Genomic DNA, 22672 nt, shown 5'->3' with positions numbered 1-22672 from the left:
CCCTAAAATCGTGTCGCGCAACGAGCAACTTTGGCGATGCCCCTCTGTTCCAACATGGCAGTGTCCTGAACCCTCTCCTGAAGGCTTTGTCAGAGCAAGGAGGGGAGCCGTGGCAAGATGTAAGCCCGTACCCTAAGATGAGATCCGAACCCAGACACGTTCAGTACATGAAAAGACTGTACAAGATGTCCTCTAGATCAGCTAGGAGCGCGGATGGCACTAACCAGCTGTGCAACACCGTCAGGCTTATAGCACCACGGGACGAATGTCTGGAGCAGAGTCAAGGTGAGCCGCAGACTGATGCGAACCCACACCCGTGTGTGCCACCTATCACAGAGTAACCTAACAACATTTGTGGTTTCAAAACCTAGTTTAGTCAACCAATACAGTATATGTCTACTTATTATATGGCAGGACATAACCACCCTGTCTTATTGAAGTCCCTGGCAATATTGCTGACCCTGCATGTGGCTTTAATAGCCTATTAAAATAACTATCAAGATTAAAAAATGATTTTCACTTCCAACTTCAGCTGACATTCCATGTTGCCTTCCCCCCCCATGTTTTCCCCTCAGAGATTTTTATGCAAGAACTGTCCTTCAACCTTGACAGGGTGAGATCCACAGAGCAACTTCTGAAATCTGTCCTCCTGTACTTTTTCGACCGGGACCGGCCGAGCGCCGCGGCCTCCCGGTGCGGCCTGGCGGTGCGGGAGCAGCTGGACCGGCGCCAGCTCGGACCCGGCGCCCAGCACAACGCCAGCTTCCTGCTACGAGCGGCCGGGGGAAGCAGCAGGACGAGGTGGGCGGAGGTGGACATCACTCCCATCCTCCTGCCTCTCATGCGATCCCACAAGAAAAACATCCACCTCCACATCAACCTCACCTGCGCAGACCAGGAAGGGGTCCAGGAGGAGCTGGGGGAGGAGGAGGTGCGTAGAGGGGCCCTGGAGCTGACCACCAGGTCTCCGTCTCTCCTCCTGTACCTCAATGACACCAGTGGCCTGGCGTCCCGGAGGCAGCCGACGGCGTCTAGGCCAGGCCAGGGCTCCTCCGCCAGGATGAGCAGCTTTGAGAAACACATGAAGTTCAAGCAGGAGCTCCGGGACAGCCATCGCAAGGGCCGGCTGAGGAGGGGCGCCCCGAAGAACAAGGCAGCAGCCAAGTACAGCCTCCCGGAGCTCAAATCCGTCTACGACTTCCCAACAAACGACTGTGCCCTGTACGACTTCCGTGTGAGCTTCAGCCAGCTCAAAATGAACCACTGGATTGTTTACCCTCACTGGTACAACCCCAAGTACTGTAAAGGAACCTGCCCCAGAGCCATTGGCTTCATGTACGGTTCCCCAGTCCACACCATGGTGCAGAACATTATCTACGAAAGGCTGGACTCCTCGGTTCCCAGGCCTTCTTGTGTCGCCTCAGAATACAAACCCATGAGCATCATCACTGAATACAACGGGATCATCACCATAAAGCACTACGAGGACATGGTGGCCACGGGGTGCAGCTGTCGCTAGCGGCCGAGACTGGCAGCCGGGTGACGTTGTATTGGTTTTACCAGCCTGACGTTGTCACCACGAACCAGCTTTGAACCATCATTCTCACACCGCTTTGACCTTTAACCTTGAACCAGATGTGCAGACCCGAACCGCCTTGTCAAACTTCATACACTGTAAAACCATCTGTCCATGAAGTGGTATTTATCTAGAGCATTTACTTAATCCAGTCTTTGCCAAACACAGCATGAAATACTGTAGTACAGTATTTTATCCAAACGGAACTGGTGAAAAATATGGCATTATTATTTTTGTTTTTGAGAAGTGATGGACAGGGATGTTGTGAATCCATGTTTTGTTTTGTGATGATGTGATAGTTATTATAGACGCTCAAAATATTATTAATATGATTTGTTTGTTTTATGTTTGTTTATTTATTTTTGTTTATTTATTTTGGTTGGGTGGTCTGCTGTCATTATCCTTCTATTATTTAACACAAAGATCTGCAAATTTTAAGTAAATGTATTCTGGACAAAATATGAAAGTGGTTCCTATACTCTTATCAAAACACTTTTACAGTTCATTTTATTCCTGGGGATTTCAGACGGATGTCTCATGGACAACCTGTCTTTTCATAATGTCCAGAAATAAGTTGATATTTCACTTTGTATTACTATTGGTCATGAAATGACTGCATACAATGAATTTGTTTTGACAAATTTAACAAAATGCATGTTATACTCTATTTACAAATGCACCGTACACTTGTTCTGCTAACTGATTTTCACCTAAAAAAAAAAAATGAATGTTTTGAAATGTTCTTTGGGAAACTAGAAATAAAAAATAGTATGCAAAGATCATTTTGATTGTCTGTCAAAATATTGTTCCACTCTTCACTTTGCCTTCAGCGCTAGATTATACTCTTAGTCACTTGTTTTAGGAGGAGATGCACTTTTGAGTTTAGTGAGTAGTAGAACACTGACTTTTCCTATGTTAAAGGAAATTATTTTAAGTCGCTGTGGATGAAAGTGTCAGATACAGGATTAATGTAAAATTTAAATATGAGCTGCTCTGTCTGTATTTTCAGGCCATGATGAATCAGTATCAACGTCAGTGCTTACTCCACAGGGACAGAAAATAACGAATACTGTGTGGACACTAGCCATGGAGGTATAATATAACTAGCTTCATCACAAGGGATCATGGAATGGTGCTATATACTTACTGCCCTTCCTCTCCTGTCCACGGGGTGGCAGCACGTTCAGACTGTAGCCTTCAGCCAATCAGACAAAAACCACGTCAGAACCGTCCGCTGGACATCGAACCAATCCCGTCACAGCGCCTCGTCCGCCATTACAACAACTTCTTCAGGAGCACTAAGGCAAGTGATGAAGGTTATATTTTTCATGTGTTAATCCGCTTATGAATACTCTAAACTGTTAATTAGAGGTGTAATATATCAGAAAGTTCATAAACACTTTGAAAGTGAATGAATTTGACCAGGTTAAACGCCGTATATTTCCACGTGAAAGTCAAACAAGGTCTCAAGGGCCAAACCAGCAGTGGGTCTGTCGTCTTGTGCAGTTTACTAATGGTGCGTTCGTTTATAACTGGGAGGTGGCAAATTCCGACTTGCTAGGAATGATTAAATAAAACACCTCATGAACTCGCACTTCCTCGTCGCAAATTCGGATATGTTTCTCAGCCCCCAGTTGCTCGAATGCACTAGATATAACTAGGTAACTGTGATATAATGGTATATAGATATAACTAGGTAACTGTGATATAATGGTATATAGATATAACTAGGTAACTGTGATATAATGGTATATAGATATAACTAGGTAACTGTGATATAATGGTATATAGATATAACTAGGTAACTGTGATATAATGGTATATAGATATAACTAGGTAACTGTGATATAATGGTATATAGATATAACTAGGTAACTGTGATATAATGGTATATAGATATAACTAGGTAACTGTGATATAATGGTATATAGATATAACTAGGTAACTGTGATATAATGGTATATAGATATAACTAGGTAACTGTGATATAATGGTATATACCTCGAATGCACACAGGTCGGAGGTAGGTATTTTGCCACTTGCGACTTCCCACCTCCGACCACAAACGAAAGCACCATAACGTTAGCATTTAGCTAGAATAAGGATCTCTTCCAGCCACATTCTACATCTTTATACGAGCTCATATTTAGTGGAGTCGGCTGTGATGTGTCTGGTAACTTACATGTACATAGCTTGCTATATTAACAAACTAACACATGCTGAGGATATGTCCATGTTATGAAGTCAACAATGCCTTGGTAACGCCAATCTGGGTTCCATGATCTATGTTCCCAGGATCCTTATGTTCCCAGGGTCCTATGATCCCAGTGGGTCCTATGTTCCCCAGCTCTATGTTCCCAGGATCCTATGTTCCCTGGGTCCTATGTTAGGCGCTGTGTCCAGCGTGGAGGCGCTGTGTCCAGGGTAGAGATGGGTCACATAGTACCCTGGGAAGGTAGGACCCTGGGAACATAAAAGTTAAAGATATAGTCCCAATGATTGTCACACCCCTGGGTGAACAGCAGCAGCGCCGCGCACAGGAATCATTTGGCTATGTAGCCCCCCAATTCCAACCCTTGACGCTAAGTGCCAAGCAGGGAGGCAATGGGTCCCATTTTTATAGTCTTTGGTATGACTCGACCGGGGATCGAACTCACAACCTCCGTCTCAGGGCGGACACTCTAACCATAAGGCCACTGAGCACATAGGACCCTGGAAGCATAGGACCCTGGGAACATAAGTATGCTCCCAGTCTATATCTTCATTTATAGACATTTGAGGTAGATATTAAATAGGCTTACCATTGATGCCATCAGTGTCAGTGCTTTTTTGTTGACATGCATGTACTGACCGCGCAGCAGGTTACAGTCAATCTCCTGTTTCTGTTATTTCAGATTGTCTCTTGACATCATGGGTCGCCATTTTGGGGATTTGGCCAAGATCAGGCATGTGATCACATATAGTATATCCCCCTTCGAGCAGAGGGCTTTCCCCAACTACTTCTCCAAGGGAATCCCAAACGTATGGAGGCGCTTCACCGGATCAGTCTTCAAAGTCGCCCCACGTGAGTATTACCTCGGTCTTGGCTTTACTCGTGGATAGATGCAATTTTCTATCTTTTACACAAATCCAAAGGCAGTGTCTCATCTAGCGTCACAGATTCCTTGGTAACATTGTCTTAAACTGTTGTTTTTTTCACCTGGCATGGCAATGGAAATTTGTCTTTAAAAACATACTACCAACCACCATGGCGAATCAGAATCACCAAATACACTGATTGTGATTCTGAAAGAAAATGAAGCACACGCTGTGGTCGTTCCTCAGCATTGTCTCATGATTGTCTTCCAGCAATGATCGCCGTGTACCTCACGTACACCTGGGGGAACCACGTGTTCGAGCAAGGCAAGAGGAAGATCCCTGCCGACCTGGAGAAAGCCGAGGAATGAAGCCCCCCGCCCGACCAGCCCCGCCCGTCTCACTCTGCCTCTCTTATTCCTGTCACTGTATGTTTCTCCAATAAAGACAAGATATTTATCTTTAGCGTGTTTGGACATGTTTGAATCAGCTGTTGTACATGTGTGAGATCTTTGCGGTGCGACCAGGCACTTTTCCTCAGTTTTCAATTAGTGAGGATTATGGTCGATAGTTTGTCTGGATTTGTCTACGAGCACTCGGCCATGAGCATATCCCTTTAACAGCATCCAGAAACATCTGACAGGGATGAAGTACTACGAAACTACTGCTGAGCTACGTTGTTGCTGTGTCCAATTTGGCTGCAATGCCAGTAAGACAACAGGATCTCATTAGAGCTGTATGAATGCAATGCTTCAAGTATGTGCCTTTGTGTCTGGCATAGGACTATATATCCAATTAAATCACGGGCATTTCATGGTCAAATATGGCACTTATGATTACGGTTACAAGCCTGGATGCAGACTGAGATTCACACTACTTGATTATCATCTGTTTGACATTGATTACAAACCGAAGTATCCCTTCGCACAATGTACAATGAATAGGAGAGATTCGATGTCATACAAGATCAAAGGCAGATGAGGAACCCAATCGAAACACAAACGAATCGAAACCCTGTAACTCATCTCTGGGACTTTTATGTTGAAATCCCTCACTGCGGAAGTGTCAGAACTCGGGGCCTGTTCAGGGGCATCAGCGGTAAAGACACCGGCTCGGAACGCAGCAGCACGGAACTAGTGTGGGATAATGAATTAAAACCCAACGTTTATCAGCTAGTTTCAGATTAGGGGATCCGCACATATTCAAGAGGTACCAGGCTTGTTATCGTGCCATATTATCGTCCGTGAAAGGTCCTATCCTAGTGAGAAGATGTCTGTGGTTGGATTCGATGTGGGTTTCATGAGCTGCTATGTCGCGGTGGCCCGAGCCGGAGGGATCGAAACGGTCGCTAACGAATACAGCGACCGGTGCACACCGTGAGTCCGGGTCTCTAATAACGAATAGAACACGGGATGGGTGTCTTTAATCAGTAGAAACCCCATTTTGGGTTTGTTGTAGTGTGATATATTGGGTGTGGGAAAAGCAGAATGTGGCCTTGACAGCTCGTGGAATCGAGACAAGGGAGGCATGACAATGCTAACATGCTATGCTAATATGCTAGGCTAAAATGCTAGGCTAACATGCTATGCTAACATGTTAGGCTAATATGCTAGGCTAACATGCTAGGCTAATATGCTAGGCTAACATGCTAGGCTAACATGCTAGGCTAGCTAGCCGGTTAGCTGTTCCAATACAGCACGTGAATGTTATTGCTACGAAGCTAGTGCGAGCTAGCAGCTACCCCTGGTGACTGGCGAAAATACTGCTAGCTAAAATTCCTCTTTAGCAGTATTTATATACATTTAATCACGCATAATGTGTTTTTCCATGAGTGTGTGCGGCTCTAAGACAAGAGGAGAGAGTTGGGCCCCTTGGCTTTTTTCCTGGGGTTCATTTTTCAGTGGGATGTGAATGAGCGCATGATGGGAGGCCTGGTCCGGGACTTGTTCCGCTGCCTCCTCTGCTAATGTACCTCTACTGTACCTCTACTGTACCTCTACTGTACATGGTGGCTAACCACGCACCCATATTCTTTTATTTTTACAGCTCACTTATCTGGCCCCCGGGTGATTACTGTTTTTTTGCTTCCCTCTGGAATATGTAGGGGTGGGTCGTATGCCCACCTCCCTTGTTCTCTGTAAAGCGCATTGTGTTGCCTCTGGGTATGAAATGCGCTATATAAATAAAGCTTTGATTGATTGATTCTCCTGGTCGGAGAACACAACTCAATGGCGTGTGTATATGCTAATTAGGTTTCTGGCGTGTCTTTCAGAGCATGTGTGTCATTTGGGCCTCGGAATCGATTTATTGGTCAAGCTGCAAAAAGCCAGGTAAAGAATGATGAAGATGATGATGATGATGATGATGTACACCATGGTTACACCTTTACATCAGAACACCCCCCAGAGAGACATCATTATCCTGAGATGGATCATGGTCATCATCATCATCATCATGATGATGATGATGATGATGATGATGATGGATCATGGTTTATATCCAATCAACTCAACACAGAATTGTTTTCAAAACAGACGATTTGTGCGAATTTTCACACACACCCCTAAGCACAGAAATATGCACTGTGAAGAATTTATGATCAATGTATTTATTTTATTTGATGTAATTCAAATCCAGGTCGTGTCAAATTGCAAGAACACAGTCCAAGGGTTCAAGAGACTTCATGGAAGGGCGTTTTCAGATCCATTTGTCCAGCGGTTGAAACCCAGCCTGGTGTATGACCTTGCACAGATGCCTTCAGGGACCACTGGCATCAAGGTAACTACTAGATTAACTGCTGACATCAAGGTAACTACTAGATTAACTGCTGACATCAAGGTACCAGATTAACCACTGGCATCAAGATTACTACAAGATTAACCACTGGCATCAAGATTACTACAAGATTAACCACTGACATCAAGATAACTACCAGATTAACCACTCACATCAAGGTACCAGATTAACTGCTGACATCAAGATAACTACCAGATTAACCACTCACATCAAGGTACCAGATTAACCACTGACATCAAGATAACTACCAGATTAACCACTCACATCAAGGTACCAGATTAACCATTGACATCAAGATAACTACCAGATTAACCGCTGACATCAAGGTACCAGATTAACTGCTGACATCAAGGTACCAGATTAACCACTGACATCAAGATAACTACCAGATTAACCGCTGACATCAAGATAACTACCAGATTAACCACTGACATCAAGATTACTACCAGATTAACCACTGACATCAAGATTACTACCAGATTAACCACTGGCATCAAGATTACTACCAGATTAACCACTGACATCAAGGTACTAGATTAACCATTGACATCAATATAACTACCAGATTAACCACTGGCGTTACGGTACCAGATTAACCACTGGCATCAAGATGGCTACCAGATTAACCACTGGCGTTACGGTACCAGATTAACCACTAACATCAAGATAACTACCACATTAAGGTGAAACATTTACAATTGGGTTTTAGAAGAAAAAAGGATTTTGCCCTGTGTGTAGGTGATGTACATGGAGGAGGTCTAATGTGGTCTATGTGTGTGTAGGTGATGTACATGGAGGAGGTCTAATGTGGTCTATGTGTGTGTAGGTGATGTACATGGAGGAGGTCTAATGTGGTCTATGTGTGTGTAGGTGATGTACATGGAGGAGGTCTAATGTGGTCTATGTGTGTGTAGGTGATGTACATGGAGGAGGTCTAATGTGGTCTATGTGTGTGTAGGTGATGTACATGGAGGAGGAGAAGGTGTTCAGCATTGAGCAGGTCACTGCCATGCTGCTCACCAAGCTCAAGGAGACGGCGGAGAGCGCTCTGAAGAAGCCAGTGGCCGACTGTGTGGTGTCTGTGAGTATCCTGCTAACGCTAAGCTAGCATGTGTGTGGTGTCTGTGAGTATCCAGCTAACGCTAACCTAGCATGTGTGTGATGTCTGTGAGTATCCTGCTAACGTTCAGCTAGCGTGTGTGTGGTGTCTGAGAGTATCATGCTAACGTTGAGCTAGCGTGAAGCGTCTATGCAGATAAACATGACGCCTTAACGGCGTGTGGTCATAACCAGGTGCCCTGCTACTACACCGACGCGGAGAGGAGGTCGGTGGTGGACGCAGCGCAGATCGCCGGCCTCAACTGCCTGAGGCTCATGAACGAGACCACCGCAGGTGTGTGACCATCGAGAGAGCGTAGAGCACGGGTGCCCACACTTTTTGGGCGGTGAGCTACTTTTAAAATGACCAGCTCATCAAGATCTACCACCCAAACCCCGCCCCCCGGCGGGCGCCCGCCTCACACCCCCGGAACCCCCGTCCTTCTGTCACTTGTCACTTAACATTGGCTAGGTTTTAATTCATGTGTCATTAAAGTCATATCTTAAAAGAAAAAATAATCCCATACTGAAAATAACATAACATTAATTAACACCTCTTGTGGTGCCAACAGAGAAATGCAGGTAGGGAGGGAGTGATAACCGGTCAAACGCTATTCTAGGTGCGCTGGCCTACAGCCATGCACAAAAAAACACTGCCTCTTGTGGTAGCAACATAGAACTGCAGGTCAACAACCCGACGGAGGGAGGGAGGGAGTGACTACTGGATATTTGCCATCTTTGGTGCGTCGCCACGCACAAAAATAATAACATACAACCGAAATAACAACATACGGCTACTGTTTCAAAATCAATTATTATTAATTATTAATCAAGCTACCAATTACTTCACACTGGAAGTGGAACGTTAACTTTGTTGTATATATGCCTTGCACAATCTTAACAGGTAACAATCAACTAGTGGTCAGAACAGAGTGTCTTTATCCTGCTTAGATGACTCAATCACAGCACAATACACTCTGCTGACTTGCACTGAATGGATCAGTCAGGGTTGCAGAATTCGGAACTCTTTTGAGTTTCTGATTGATTTTGCTGGGCTACTATCAGCTGTCAGCTACACATACAAGACTAAACAATGATGAAATCAGCCCACACATGATTTAATCATTAAAACGCTCAGCTAAACTGCAGGTCACCCAAAGTAGCAGGAGGAAAAAGTTGCTCATTTGGACAAAAAGAGAGGTGATGAGACTGCTTATCTCTGCACACGCAACTTCAACACGCATCATCAAGTCGCCTTTTAATGGCTTTTCTTTTGAATGGCTGGAGATCTACCAGCGTAGAGATCTACCAGCATAGAGATCTACCAGCATAGAGATCTACCAGCATAGATATCTACCAACATAGAGATCTACCAGCATAACCTCTGAGATCTACTGGTCTATTGGGCACTTCTGGCGTAGAGGTTCTCCCTGGATAGGCCTCCTCAATCCTGCACCATCAATCAATCAATCAATCAATCAATCAAAGCTTTATTTGTATAGCGCATTTCATACCCAGAGGCAACACAATACGCTTTACAGAGAACAAGGGAGGTGGGCATACGACCCACTCTCTACATATTCCAGAGGGAAGCAAAAAAACAGTAATCACCCGGGGGCCAGATAAGTGAGCTGTAAGAATTCTTCCCTGACCCCTCTCAGCACCACGCTTGATCAGTACGAGGGAAACCGACCGTTCATCACAACATCGATGAGAAGTGCTGTGCCCCTTAGTTCCATAGTGCTGAGAATAAAAATAAAAAACAGCTGTTGTTGGAGTATGTTTCATGTGACTTGTTTGGTATTGCTGACCTTACTCGACTTGTTGCAGTGGCGTTGGCGTATGGGATCTACAAACAGGACCTCCCCGCTCCAGAGGAGAAGGCTCGCACCGTGGTGTTCGTAGACCTGGGCCACTCCGGGTACCAGACCTCCGTGTGTGCCTTCAACAAGGGCAAACTCAAGGTGCGCAGCTGGAGAGAAACCTAGCGCCGTGTTTATGTGCTCTAGGAATAACATTAGATTTACTGAATTATAGGACAACATGGAGACCAGAGTGCTAAATGCTTGTTTGGTACATTGGATATTTGGTTTTTCATTCTTTTCCCATAGTTAATTCTCCCTCCCTCTCTCTCCCTGCCCCGCCCCTCTGCCCCGCCCCGTGTCAGATCCTGGCCACGGCCTGTGACCCGGAGCTGGGCGGGAAGGACTTTGACGACGCGCTGGTCAATCACTTCGTTGAGGAGTTTGGTAAGAAGTACAAGCTGGACGTGAGGACCCGGCCCAAGGCTGTGGTTAGGCTGTACCAGGAGTGTGAGAAGCTCAAGAAGCTGATGAGCGCCAACGGGTCCGATCTGCCTCTCAACATCGAGTGCTTCATGAACGACATCGACGTCTCCGGGAAGCTCAACAGGTGCGCTGTTGTATGAATGATCTTAAAACGGTTGGTTATTTTAGAACTGTGATTGATTTTAATTCATCTGACAATTAAAAAAAAAAACATGAAGAATGAAGTCTTTCGTTGTGGTCCTCATATTAGCATTTGATCTTCATCTAAGAAGGCTGTCATAACAGTCTGAAATAAGTCTGTAATTAGTCTGTAATTAGTCTGAGATAACAGTCTGAAATAAGTGTAATAGTCTGTTAATACAGTGTGAAATGCGTCTGTATTAACAGTGTGTGATGTTTGCGCTCCAGGGGTCAGTTTGAGGAGATGTGTGCTGACATACTGGCCAGAGTGGAGGCGCCGCTGCACAATCTGATGGAACAGACCAGTGAGTAGAGCATTCAGCACTGTATTAGTTCAACTGCACACTCTTAAGCTGTGTGTGTGTGTGAGTGTGTGTATGAATGTGTGTGTGACAGTGTATGAGTGGGTCTGTGTGTGTGGCGCGACGTGACTCGTGTACTCCCTCCATCTCTCTGTGTGTGTGTGTGTGTGTGTGTGGCGCGACGCGTGTACTCCCTCCATCTCTGTGTGTGTGTGTGTGTGTGTGTGTGGCGGGCGTGACGCGTGTACTCCCTCCATCTCTCTGTGTGTGTGTGTGTGTGTGTGTGTGTGTGTGTGTGTGGCGCGACGTGACGCGACGCGTGTACTCCCTCCATCTCTCTGTGTGTGTGTGTGTGTGTGTGTGTGTGTGTGTGTGTGTGTGTGTGTGTGTGTGGCGCGACGTGACGCGTGTACTCCCTCCATCTCTCTGTGTGTGTGTGTGTGTGTGTGTGTGTGTGTGTGTGTGTGTGTGTGTGGCGCGACGTGACGCGTGTACTCCCTCCATCCCTCTGTGTGTGTGTGTGTGTCCTCAGAGCTGAAGAAGGAGGACATCTACGCGGTGGAGCTGGTGGGCGGAGCCTCCAGGACTCCGTCGGTGAAGGAGAGGATCGGCCGGTTCTTCGGCAAGGAGCTGAGCACCACCCTGAACGCCGACGAGGCCGTGGCGCGAGGCTGCGCCCTGCAGGTCAGCCCTCCTCCTGCCCCCTGGGGCAGCTCGCTGCTCTACGTCAGCCCTCCTCCTGCCCCCCCCTGCCCCCTGGGGCAGCTCGCTGCTCTACGTCAGCCCTCCTCCTGCCCCCCCCTGCCCCCTGGGGCAGCTCGCTGCTCTACGTCAGCCCTCCTCCTGCCCCCCCCTGCCCCCTGGGACAGCTCGCTGCTCTACGTCAGCCCTCCTCCTGCCCCCCCCTACCCCCTGGGACAGCTCGATGCTCCACGGCCTGCTAAACGCTAGGGCTGGGTATCCAGTTGAATTTCAAGATTCGATTCGATTCACAAGGTTCAGAATCGATTATCACAATTCGATTCGATTCAATATCGATTCGGTTAGTGTTACTAAAACCTGTTTTTTTTTTTTGCTGTAACCTTAATTACATGACTGCCAAGTTATGCAACACATCAATACTAGGGCTGGGTATCGATACTGATTTCCAAAAATGAATGAATGAATGATTCATTGAATGAATGAATTAACTATTCATTCCTTCATTTATTCATTCATTCATTAAATAAAAGATCGATTTTGGGATTCATTCAATTGATTCAGAATCAATTAATCGATTTTTTAAACCCAGTCCTACTAAACGCCTGCTCCCAGCGTCGTCCTCAATGGAATCATGAAAAGCATGGACTTCTATTAACTAGCATAAACTGTTTGGTTTGTTAGATCAGAAGATCATGGTGCGAACGTGCCCAGAAAGAGGCTCTAATATAGTCTTGGCATCTCATGCCGTTAGATACCTCAGTGAGGACCGCTGCTGTTTGGGCCTTTTCAAGGTCGCCGAGCGTCACCCTGATGACGAGTTGAGCCGCCGCTGTGTCTGTGTTCCACCAGTGCGCCATCCTGTCTCCGGCGTTCAAAGTCCGCGAGTTCTCCATCACAGACGTGGTCTCCTACCCCATCTCCCTGAAGTGGACCTCTGCTGCCGAGGAGGGACAGAGGTAGGATGTCCACCTTCATCCATCACCAATGCTGATGTAGCCCAGCGTTTCAACCTGGACTTTGTGGACTATGATAGTGGACTTTTATACTGTACTATACCAAGTCCCCGGGAATCGATTATGCGTAGTTCAGAACTAAGAAGTGATTTCAATGGATAATCTCCATCGAGGTCTTGGTCTAGGTGCTAGATCTGGTCCTAAGTAGTTGGACTAGGTTCTAGGTCCGGTCCAAAGCAGTTGGACTAGGTTCTAGATCTGGTCCTAAGCGATTGGACTAGGTCTCTAGGTCTGGTTCAAGCGTCTTGTGTCTGTGTCGCAGCGACTGCGAGGTGTTCCCCAAGAACCATGCAGCACCGTTCTCTAAAGTGCTGACCTTCTACCGGAGAGAACCGTTCTCTCTGGAGGCCTACTACAACTGCCCCCAAGACCTGCCCTACCCTGACCCCACCATAGGTATGTATGCTGGTTCTACCTGACCCCACCATAGGTATGCATGTGAGCACCTTGGATGAATGCTGACACAGTGCTGATCCCTTCAGCAGTAGATTAGGCTCCTATTCCTTTGTTTTAGAAAGGAGATGCACTTGTGAGTTCTGGCAAGTAGTAGTACATTTGCTTTTCCTACGTTAAATGCAATAATTGTATCACTTTTGATAAAAGCGTCCGCTAAATGACTAATGTAATGTATCTGTGTGTGTGTGTGTCTTGTTTATCTGTGTGTGTGTGTCTGTTTATCTGTGTGTGTGTCTTGTTTGTGTGTGTGTGTGTCTTGTTTATCTGTGTGCGTATGTGTGTGTGTGTGTGTTGTTTATCTGTGTGTGTGTGTGCCTTGTTTATCTGTGTGTGTCTTGTTTATCTGTGTGTGCGTGCGTGTGCGTGCGTGCGTGTGTGTGTGTGTGTGTGTGTGCGTGCGTGTGTGTGCGTGCTCGTGCAGGTCAGTTTGAGATCCAGAAGGTGGTCCCCCAGGCGTCAGGTGAGAGCTCCAGGGTGAAGGTGAAGGTGCGGGTGAACATCCACGGCGTGTTCAGCGTGTCCAGCGCCTCGCTGGTGGAGGTGCAGAAGGCCGACGAGGGGGAGGAGCCTATGGAGACGGAGCAGAACAGCGGCAAGGAGGAGGAGGTACCATGTATTTAAATATGTTAAGTAATATCAGTTCAGTGTAAGGTTTGTGGAGTGAGGGGTTATGGATAGTGGGTTAGTGGTAGTGAGGGTTTATGGGTAGTGGGTTTGTGGGAGTGAGGGTTTATGGGTAGTAGGGTTGCAAAGGGGTGGAAAATTTCCGTTAAATTTCAGGAAACCTCTGTTTTCTCGTTCTCCTCTTGGTCCAACTAACACACGAGGCAGAAAAAAACCATGTGATGATGCTGAATAGCCATGTAACAGTCTTTGTTGTTGCTGTGCCGGACGTCTGTCCAGAACAGAGCGGCATCACTCGTCTCGTCTGGTGTTCCTCCTCTCCAGAGCAAAATGCAGACCGAGCCAGAGGAGGCCAAGGGCCAAGGAGACGGACAGAAGGAGGCGGAGGAGAAGAAGTCGCCGGAGAGTGAGGAGATGGAGGTAAGATCTGGTATTGTGTTGACGGAGGACATGGGTCAGATCTGGTATTGTGTTGACCGGGCCCACAGCTATCTAGGAGTAGGAGTGCTGATCTAGGATCATCTACTAGTCCTGACTGCCTGACTGCCTCCTTCCAGACATCTCCAGAGGAGGCCAAAACAGAGAAGAAGTCTGACCAGCCTCCTCAAGCCAAGAAGCCCAAAGTCAAAACAAAAGTCCTGGATCTTCCCATCGAGAACAGTCCACAGTGGCAGCTAGCCGAAGACATGCTCAATCTGTTCGTAGAGAACGAGGTACCCGACGAACTGCCCAGTTACCTGTCAGTCTCTCACTCTTCTCTATGGCCTGTCATTCGGTTCTTTCCTATATTCATCGGTGAGAAATGGGGATTTGACTTAACCTCTACACTTCCCTGGCACAAAAGGGGGAATAATAATACAATAAAATAAACATCGGCCATCGGCCGGATTGTTATTTTAAACATCGGCATCGGCCCAGAATTTTGCAATCGGTGCATCCCTAGTTAAGACAGCTGCCGCCGGTGCATGTCTCTCTCGCTATTAAAACCCTCTTTTACACCCCGGTAGCTCAACGGGCTGGGGCGCTTACCACATAAAGCCTAGTCCTTTCTGCAGCGGCGTGGGTTCGAATCCGGCCCACGCCCTTTGCTGCATGTCTTCCCCTCTCTCCCTCCCACCTTTCCTGTCTGCCACCTACACGGTCCTATCATAATAAAGCAGAAATGCCTTAAAAAATATATTTAAAATAAATTTTAAAAACCTCTTTTTAAAACACCTTTATGTTCTTGTGGGTTTCAAACGTCCTCAGGGCGAGTTCAGCCCCAGAACAGACACATGGGCGGCGGTCTCACAGCCAATCACGCTGTTTTGCAGGGTAAGATGATCATGCAGGACAAGCTGGAGAAGGAGAGGAACGACGCCAAGAACAACGTGGAGGAGTACGTGTACGAGATGAGGGACAAGCTGCACGGGATGCTGGAGAGATTCGTCAGCGAAGATGTGAGTCAGGCAGCGCTGCTCTCTGATCAGCTCTAACCTTTAAGGACCAGTCAGCGAAGCTGTGAGTCAGGCAGCGCTGCTCTCTGATCAGCTCTAGCCTTTAAGGACCAGTCAGCGAAGCTGTGAGTCAGGCAGCGCTGCTCTCTGATCAGCTCTAACCGACGTTATTGACACAGAACTCTGTACTGCACAAAACAGAAATATTTGAACCTGTACTAGTCAGATACATGCCAGGGAAGCCAGGAATAGGGCTAAACATGAAATTCAGTGTCCTTATCCTTTAAGACACAAAAAACAGACTTATTATACAAGTTAAATCTCTAAACAGCATGTCCAATCAATCTGTCCTGCAGGAGCGAGACATCTTTTCATTAAAACTGGAGGACACAGAGACCTGGCTGTATGAAGACGGAGAGGACCAGCCCAAGCAGGTGTACATCGACAAGCTGGCTGAACTCAGGGTAAATCTACTGTACATGTACTATGTTCAAACTGGCTGAACTCGGGGTAAATCTACTGTAAATCTACTGTACATGTACTATGTTCAAACTGGCTGAACTCGGGGTAAATCTACTGTAAATCTACTGTACATGTACGATGTTCAAGCTACTTCATTGTTCAGTGTCAATACAGTCATTCCCCTACCATTGTGTAGATATTAAAGGAGTAGTAAAGGGAAAATGCATGTTTAGCCCTGTTTTAAGGTTACTTATGATCATATACAATGGTTCAGATCAAAACGTTGACAAAACTAGCACTTTTGAGAAAGTCTGATAATTGCTCTACCACCGTTTTGGTCATACAATGGATGTGGATGGGCATCTTGAAAAATCTTTCAAAAACATGTTAAACTCTCGATTTCAGAGAATTTTAAATAGAGGTTGAATGAATTAATACCCTGCTTCGCTCTGCTATACCCTGCCTAGAACATCTGGGCTCTCGGTATCAGTGGACATACGAGGAGTTTGTCCATTGGAAATCAAAAAAATAAATAAATAAGGGGCCTTTTTGGAAATCAAGCCGGAAATGTGTTCTGTCTCAGTGTCCCGTCTAGCCTGTAACTCAGATGCTTTCTCATGCAGAAACTGGGCCAGCCCATCCAGGAGAGGTACATGGAGGCAGAGGAGAGGCCCAAGGCCTTTGACGAGCTGGGGAAGCAGATCCAGCAATACATGAAGATCATCGAAGCCTATAAAACCAAGGTGAGCCTCTCACCAGCCCAGCTGGGTCTTGGTCCAGGATGGTCTGGTCCAGGATCAGTCCTATCAGCCTCCAGTCTACTGTTCTCAGATTATATTTGAGCTGCTACAGTTCTCATTAGTAACTGCAGGGATTAATTGGAATCACTGGTTGAAGATGTACATGGATGTATGCATGACATTACAGACGGCCTTGTTAGGATATCGTCATACCATTCTACTGTTAAAGTACTTATTTATTTATCCATGCGTGCGTTGTTATTTATCCATGTATGTTGTAGCCCAGGCTTACAAATGACACACCTGATATCATATTTTTCTCTTGGAAAACACATTTTATTATTTCTATAATAACATTCATAAGGTAGAGAAAAATCATTCCACATGTTGTTTATCCATGTATGTGTTGTTGTTTATCCGCGTATGTGTTGTTGTTTATCCATGTATGTGTTGTTGTTTATCCATGTATGTGTTGTTTATCCGCGTATGTGTTGTTGTTTATCCATGTATGTGTTGTTGTTTATCCATGTTTGTGTTGTTTATCCATGTATGTGTTGTTGTTTATCCATGTATGTGTTGTTGTTTATCCGTGTGTGTGTTGTTGTCCAGGAGGAGCAGTATGACCATCTGGAGGAGGCGGAGGTGAACAAGGTGGACCAGCTGGCGACGGAGGCCATGATGTGGATGAACAGCAAGATGAACCAGCAGAGCAAGCAGAGCCTCAGCATCCAGCCCGTCGTCAAGGTCAAGGAGATCCAGGCCAAAACCAAGGTGAGGGAGACACCATAATATACATGTACACAAAACGCCAGTCATAATTATACATGTACACAAAACGCCAGTCATAATTATACATGTACACAAAACGCCAGTCATAATTATACATGTACACAAAACGCCAGTCATAATTATACATGCACACAAAACGCCAGTCATAATAATACATGTACACAAAACGCCAGTCATAATTATACATGTGCACAAAATGCCAGTCATCACAATATACACATACACAAAATGCCAGTCATAACAATATACACGTACACAAAACGCCAGTCATAATTATACATGTACACAAAACGCCAGTCATAACAATATACACGTACACAAAGCAGCCCTAGTGCCCTGGTCCTCACGTGATGTCCCGTCCCAGGAGCTGCTCTCGGCCTGCACCCCGGTGGTGACCCGGCCCAAGCCCAAGGTGGAGCTGCCCAAGGAGGAGGCGGCGGCGGCGGAGCAGAACGGGCCGGTGGACGGCCAGGAGAAGACCGCCGCCCCCGAGGACGCCCCTGCAGACAGCACAGGCGTCCCCGCCTCGGAAACCAAGCCTGACATGGACCTTGACTGAGCAGGCCGACGCCCATCACACACCCCTGACCTGCCCCCCGCCCCGCCCACTGAGGCTGCATCTCAATCCGAATATGTTGTGTCCTTCACTTTGTTGTTGCAGACTTCCCTTGGCAGATCGAATGGGAAACATTATGAACAGTAGATCACTAAACAACCTGGGTGATTAAAAATGACCAGTTAGATAGTACAGTTGTTACTGTAGCTTACTGCTTCTAGCTCATCCATTCAGATCTGTTAGGTAGGATTAAAATAAGTACAGAGAGGGGGAGGTGGCAAAGATTCAGATTGAGAGGCAGCCCCAAGTTGCATCAGAGCTACTGAAGTGTCTCAATGGGCCTGTTTGAATACTTAAAATGAGCATCCTTCTGTCCCAACTTCCTTGGACTCACCACTGATCAGTTTTACCTGATTTCCAATTAAGCAGAATCCGAGGGAGGAATAAAGAAACTATTTGAGATGATCTAAATGGCCCATGACACTCCACAGTCAAAAGCAGGTGTAATCTGGGCACATCGACCCCCAGCTTCCCAACGGTGGTGTATCTGTTCTGCCATAGCATGCCCTTTCTGTTCTGCTGAAATTAAAATTGAAAGCCAATTGCAATAAGCCTGTTGATTGACGATGAGCGCGGTACACATGATGGTATTTATTTCTGTTGTGTGCACTATAAATGTCTGGGTCAGTGTCACAATTTGGTTTTAATAAAGTATTGAAAATCTGCATTGTGGACTCGTTTGTTGTTGACTTATGTACCTTGGTGATCTGTCCAGTATTTGTAGGCCTATAGATGTTTACACTAAAGGTAAAACACATCTTTAATGCTAAAGAGAACCCTTGTAAGATTTAAAATTCAGCTTTTCATTTGGAGTTGGTGATTAGTTTGTGGTTACATAATGGAGCCCATGATACAGTAGCTGGTGAGACTCACTCAGAGGAGCGCTGAGGGTCTTTCGAAGAGGGACATCCCTAATTGGCGCAACTGTTACCAACTGTCCACCTCACAAGCGGGACAGCTTGTCGAATGTGGGCTCGAATCCCGCCCCGGCGAGCCATATCAACACTTCCACTTCAGATTACTAGTAGACCATCTCAGGGTGTCAGCCAGTGATTTTCAGCACATTCTGATGTGGCATTTCAAAGTCCTTATTACCGTAATTACCGTAATGACGCTAATGTTTGCGTAAAGGGGAATTCGTTGTGGCCCACATGACTTGTATTTCCGAATTGAAGGCTGGCGTGACCGCAGTCATGGATGTATACCTCCATGGTGTTTATATTATACCTCCATGGTGTTTTGACCAGGTTTTGACGGCCGTGGGTCCATGGATGCCCCCCCCCACGCCTCCTGCGCTGCATCCGACTCCCAGTCATATGACTGGTTCTTTCTTATTGGACCCTGCGAGGACTCGCTCTGCAGAAATAATGTTTGCAAAGGCGAATTTCTAACTCAAATTGTGTACGTAGGCTTATTGATTGTTTCTATCTGAGGGATAATCAACTTCTCTGACTGGGACCGACATTTTTATTTTTTAATGAGTTTCTAAACATTCCGAACGTCGACAAATGCTGACTGCGCTTAAAAAAAAAAGTGTTGTCTAGTGTTTATATGCGGCTATAGCGGATAATGTCTTCCGGCTGAATGCGTCTTCTGGAGCTTTACTTCACTTTATGAGTCTAAAGTCTGTTCGGGCGTGCCAACGCGATTTACCGAATTCAGTTTCTGATCCAAGCTGCTGGGATACTTCTGGTATTTCGAAGCTCATTCAGCACAATGAAGTTGATGATCCTCAGTGATTATGACCAGGCCAGTGAGTGGGCTGCCAAATACATCCGAAATAAAATCCTCCAGTTCAACCCCGGTCCAGACAGATACTTCACGCTGGGACTCCCTACCGGTAGGCCTAAACAGAGACTTCTACCCCCCGTTGAACATATAATATAATATATAATAATCTGTCGTGCCCTCTTCATTCACATTGTCTGTATATTGTAAACAGGAGGTACCCCCTTGGGATGCTATAAAAAACTGATCGAGTTCTACAAGAGTGGAGAAATCTCTTTCAAGTATGTCAAAACCTTCAACATGGACGAGTATGTAGGTATGTGCTTCACCTCTTTATCTGCATGATTGGCTGGTAGCCTACTAGGGCTGGGTTTAAAAAATCGATTCATCGATTCTGAATCAAATGATTCAGAATCGATTCATGAATCCCCAAATCGATCTTTTATTTAATGAATAAATGAAGGAATGAATAGTTCATTAATTCATTCAATCATTCATTCATTTTTGGAAATCAGTATCGATACCCAGCCCTAGTATTGATGTGTTGCATAACTTGGCAGTCATGTAATTAAGGTTATAGCAAAACAAGTTTTTAGTAACACTAACCGAATCGATATTGAATCGAATCGTGATAATCGATTCTGAACCTTGTGAATCGGAATCGAATCGATTCTTGAAATTCGAATCGATACCCAGCCCTATAGCCTAGAGTAGGTCCTCACGCAAAGATACCCAGTAAATAACACAGTTTTTGACATCATACAGGACTTCCCAGAAATCACCCGGAGAGCTACCATTCCTTCATGTTGAACAACCTCTTCAAGCACATCGACATCGGGGCGGAGAACACACACATCCTGGACGGCAACGCTGCCGATCTGCAGGACGAGTGCCAGGCCTTCGAGGACAAGATCAAAGCCGCGGGTGGGATCCAACTCTTCGTAGGAGGTGATGATGATGATGATGATCACAAGTACACAACAGGAGCCACGCAAACAAACACACCTCTTTATAATTAGGCTTCCTCTCAAATCCTCAGTCATAAAACATGTATGATTTGTAGTGTCTTATCTTTTGTAAGATAGTACACGCTCCTACATTAGCATGTGAAGAAGACAAAAGGAACTTCACACACACACACACACACACACACACACACACGCACGTGTAGCATGATGAATTCATTCTCCCTGATGCTTCCTCACACACTAGGTATTGGTCCTGACGGCCACATCGCCTTCAACGAGCCGGGGTCCAGCCTGGTGTCCAGGACCCGAGTGAAGACCCTGGCCATGGACACCATCCTGGCCAACGCACGCTTCTTTGACGGGGATCTGTCCAAGGTGCCCACCATGGCTCTGACCGTGGGGGTGGGCACAGTCATGGACGCCAAGGAGGTTAGAACCGCTGTCAGATGTCCGTTTCTGTTCATGGTTACATCCTTAAATCCTGTCAGACTTCGGAATTTCTGCTTCATATTGTGAATATTTGTGCTAATGGTGAACTCCAACATTTCATGAATTGATAGTTTGATGTGCTGCTGAACGTGTTGCGTCTTCAGGTGATGATTCTGATCACCGGAGCCCACAAGGCGTTCGCCCTGTACAAGGCCATCGAGGAGGGCGTCAACCACATGTGGACGGTGTCCGCCTTCCAGCAGCACCCTCAGACGCTCTTTGTGTGTGATGAGGACGCCACCCTGGAGCTCAGGGTGAAAACTGTCAAGTACTTCCAGGGTGAGTCCGAGGAAAAAACGATGGTTTTAGATTCCTTGGGTGAATCCAAGGACCAAGCCTTTTCAGTGGAGTACAGTCACCTCTTTGTTCTGTGTTGAAATGTTTAATCTGTGTCTGGCTTTTGGTCTGGAGGTATTTCCTGTTTAAGAGCCCTGATGTCCTTTTAAGACGTGGCATCTGCCGCTGTTTGTGGTTAATCAGCAGGTTTACCTGGTGTGAACTTTATGTATCTCTTTTCTGGCTTAGGGATGATGCATGTCCACAACAAGCTGGTGGATCCAATCACACCCTCCGGCCCGAAGACACAGTGACCGAGCCCCAGCCTCCACTGAGGGGGATGGGGTTTATACATATTTTACACACGTGGCACATTATACATAATACATTATATTGATTATGTGATAGATTTTATTCTGGATGACTGTGATGTATATGTCTGACAATTCATGTGTCTATGTTGCCATGCACCAAGCATTCCATTTGATACAATCTTGCTTGTGTAAGTGTTCGTTCTTTAAATAAAATGCATTTGATAATAATAATTTCTGGAGTTATTGTATAATTTATTTATTCTTGTCTTTTTAAAATAAAAATGACACATTTAAATGTTTTTTATTAATGCGAAATAGTGATACATACACATTATACAATACAAATAATGCATACAAAACAATCACTCAGCCATTAGAACAGAGACATTCCATATGAAATGAATACCAGGGGGGGAAACGGCATCAAATCAGACATAACAGTCAGTCTACAGAGATCTTTAAATAGGTAACGTTACACTCAGTTGAGTTACTAATATACTGTAGTGTAATTCTACAGAGAGCTATGGGTAACGTTACACTCAGTTTAGAGTTATTAATATACTGTAGTTTTTTTATTTTTTTATAAATCTTTATTAATCAAGGTACAAAACAGTACAAAATGTACAGTACAAAACAATACAAATTATAATTAGCAACAATCAATCATTAATATACTGTAGTGTAATTCCAGTTCGTGCTCGTGCTTACGTCTCCTGCTGATGAACCAATCAGGCGCTCTGGTCT

The 22672-nt window shown here is 45.7% G+C and overlaps 4 protein-coding genes across 5 annotated transcripts; all 4 read left to right on the top strand.

Moving 5' to 3' along the window:
* Positions 1-137: 137 nt before the first annotated feature.
* Positions 138-1519, top strand: gdf9 (growth differentiation factor 9; the record flags this gene model as incomplete). Its single annotated transcript, XM_084459563.1, has 2 exons — positions 138-285; positions 576-1519. 2 exons carry the CDS (start codon positions 138-140, stop codon positions 1517-1519), a joined length of 1092 nt encoding a protein of 363 aa, XP_084315689.1.
* A 1321-nt stretch (positions 1520-2840) lies between these two features.
* On the top strand, positions 2841-5110 carry uqcrq (ubiquinol-cytochrome c reductase, complex III subunit VII). The gene is made up of 3 exons (XM_084459448.1): positions 2841-2879; positions 4471-4640; positions 4925-5110. Exons 2-3 carry the CDS (start codon positions 4487-4489, stop codon positions 5020-5022), a joined length of 252 nt encoding a protein of 83 aa, XP_084315574.1. The 5' UTR covers positions 2841-2879; positions 4471-4486; the 3' UTR covers positions 5023-5110.
* A 628-nt stretch (positions 5111-5738) lies between these two features.
* On the top strand, positions 5739-18812 carry hspa4b (heat shock protein 4b). Of its 2 annotated transcripts, none has more exons than XM_084459511.1 (19): positions 5739-6027; positions 6924-6981; positions 7289-7429; positions 8406-8528; positions 8741-8840; positions 10376-10509; positions 10713-10957; positions 11242-11318; positions 11848-11999; positions 12867-12973; positions 13293-13426; positions 13908-14092; positions 14435-14530; positions 14668-14823; positions 15424-15549; positions 15903-16010; positions 16632-16751; positions 17358-17519; positions 17902-18812. In XM_084459511.1, exons 1-19 carry the CDS (start codon positions 5921-5923, stop codon positions 18094-18096), a joined length of 2526 nt encoding a protein of 841 aa, XP_084315637.1. In that variant the 5' UTR covers positions 5739-5920; the 3' UTR covers positions 18097-18812. The 2 variants fall into 2 exon arrangements, with proteins under 2 accessions (XP_084315637.1, XP_084315636.1); XM_084459510.1 differs by having other exon boundaries at positions 14390-14530.
* Positions 18813-19506: 694 nt separating this feature from the next.
* Positions 19507-22102, top strand: gnpda1 (glucosamine-6-phosphate deaminase 1). Its single transcript, XM_084459375.1, has 6 exons — positions 19507-19993; positions 20096-20197; positions 20647-20829; positions 21094-21278; positions 21443-21617; positions 21864-22102. Exons 1-6 carry the CDS (start codon positions 19870-19872, stop codon positions 21926-21928), a joined length of 834 nt encoding a protein of 277 aa, XP_084315501.1. The 5' UTR covers positions 19507-19869; the 3' UTR covers positions 21929-22102.
* The last annotated feature ends 570 nt before the right edge of the window (positions 22103-22672 follow it).

The sequence above is a fragment of the Borostomias antarcticus genome (genome assembly GCF_949987555.1).
Source record: "Borostomias antarcticus genome assembly, chromosome: 28".
NCBI lineage: Eukaryota > Metazoa > Chordata > Actinopteri > Stomiiformes > Stomiidae > Borostomias > Borostomias antarcticus.
This window is presented reverse-complemented; position numbering and strand designations above follow the sequence as displayed.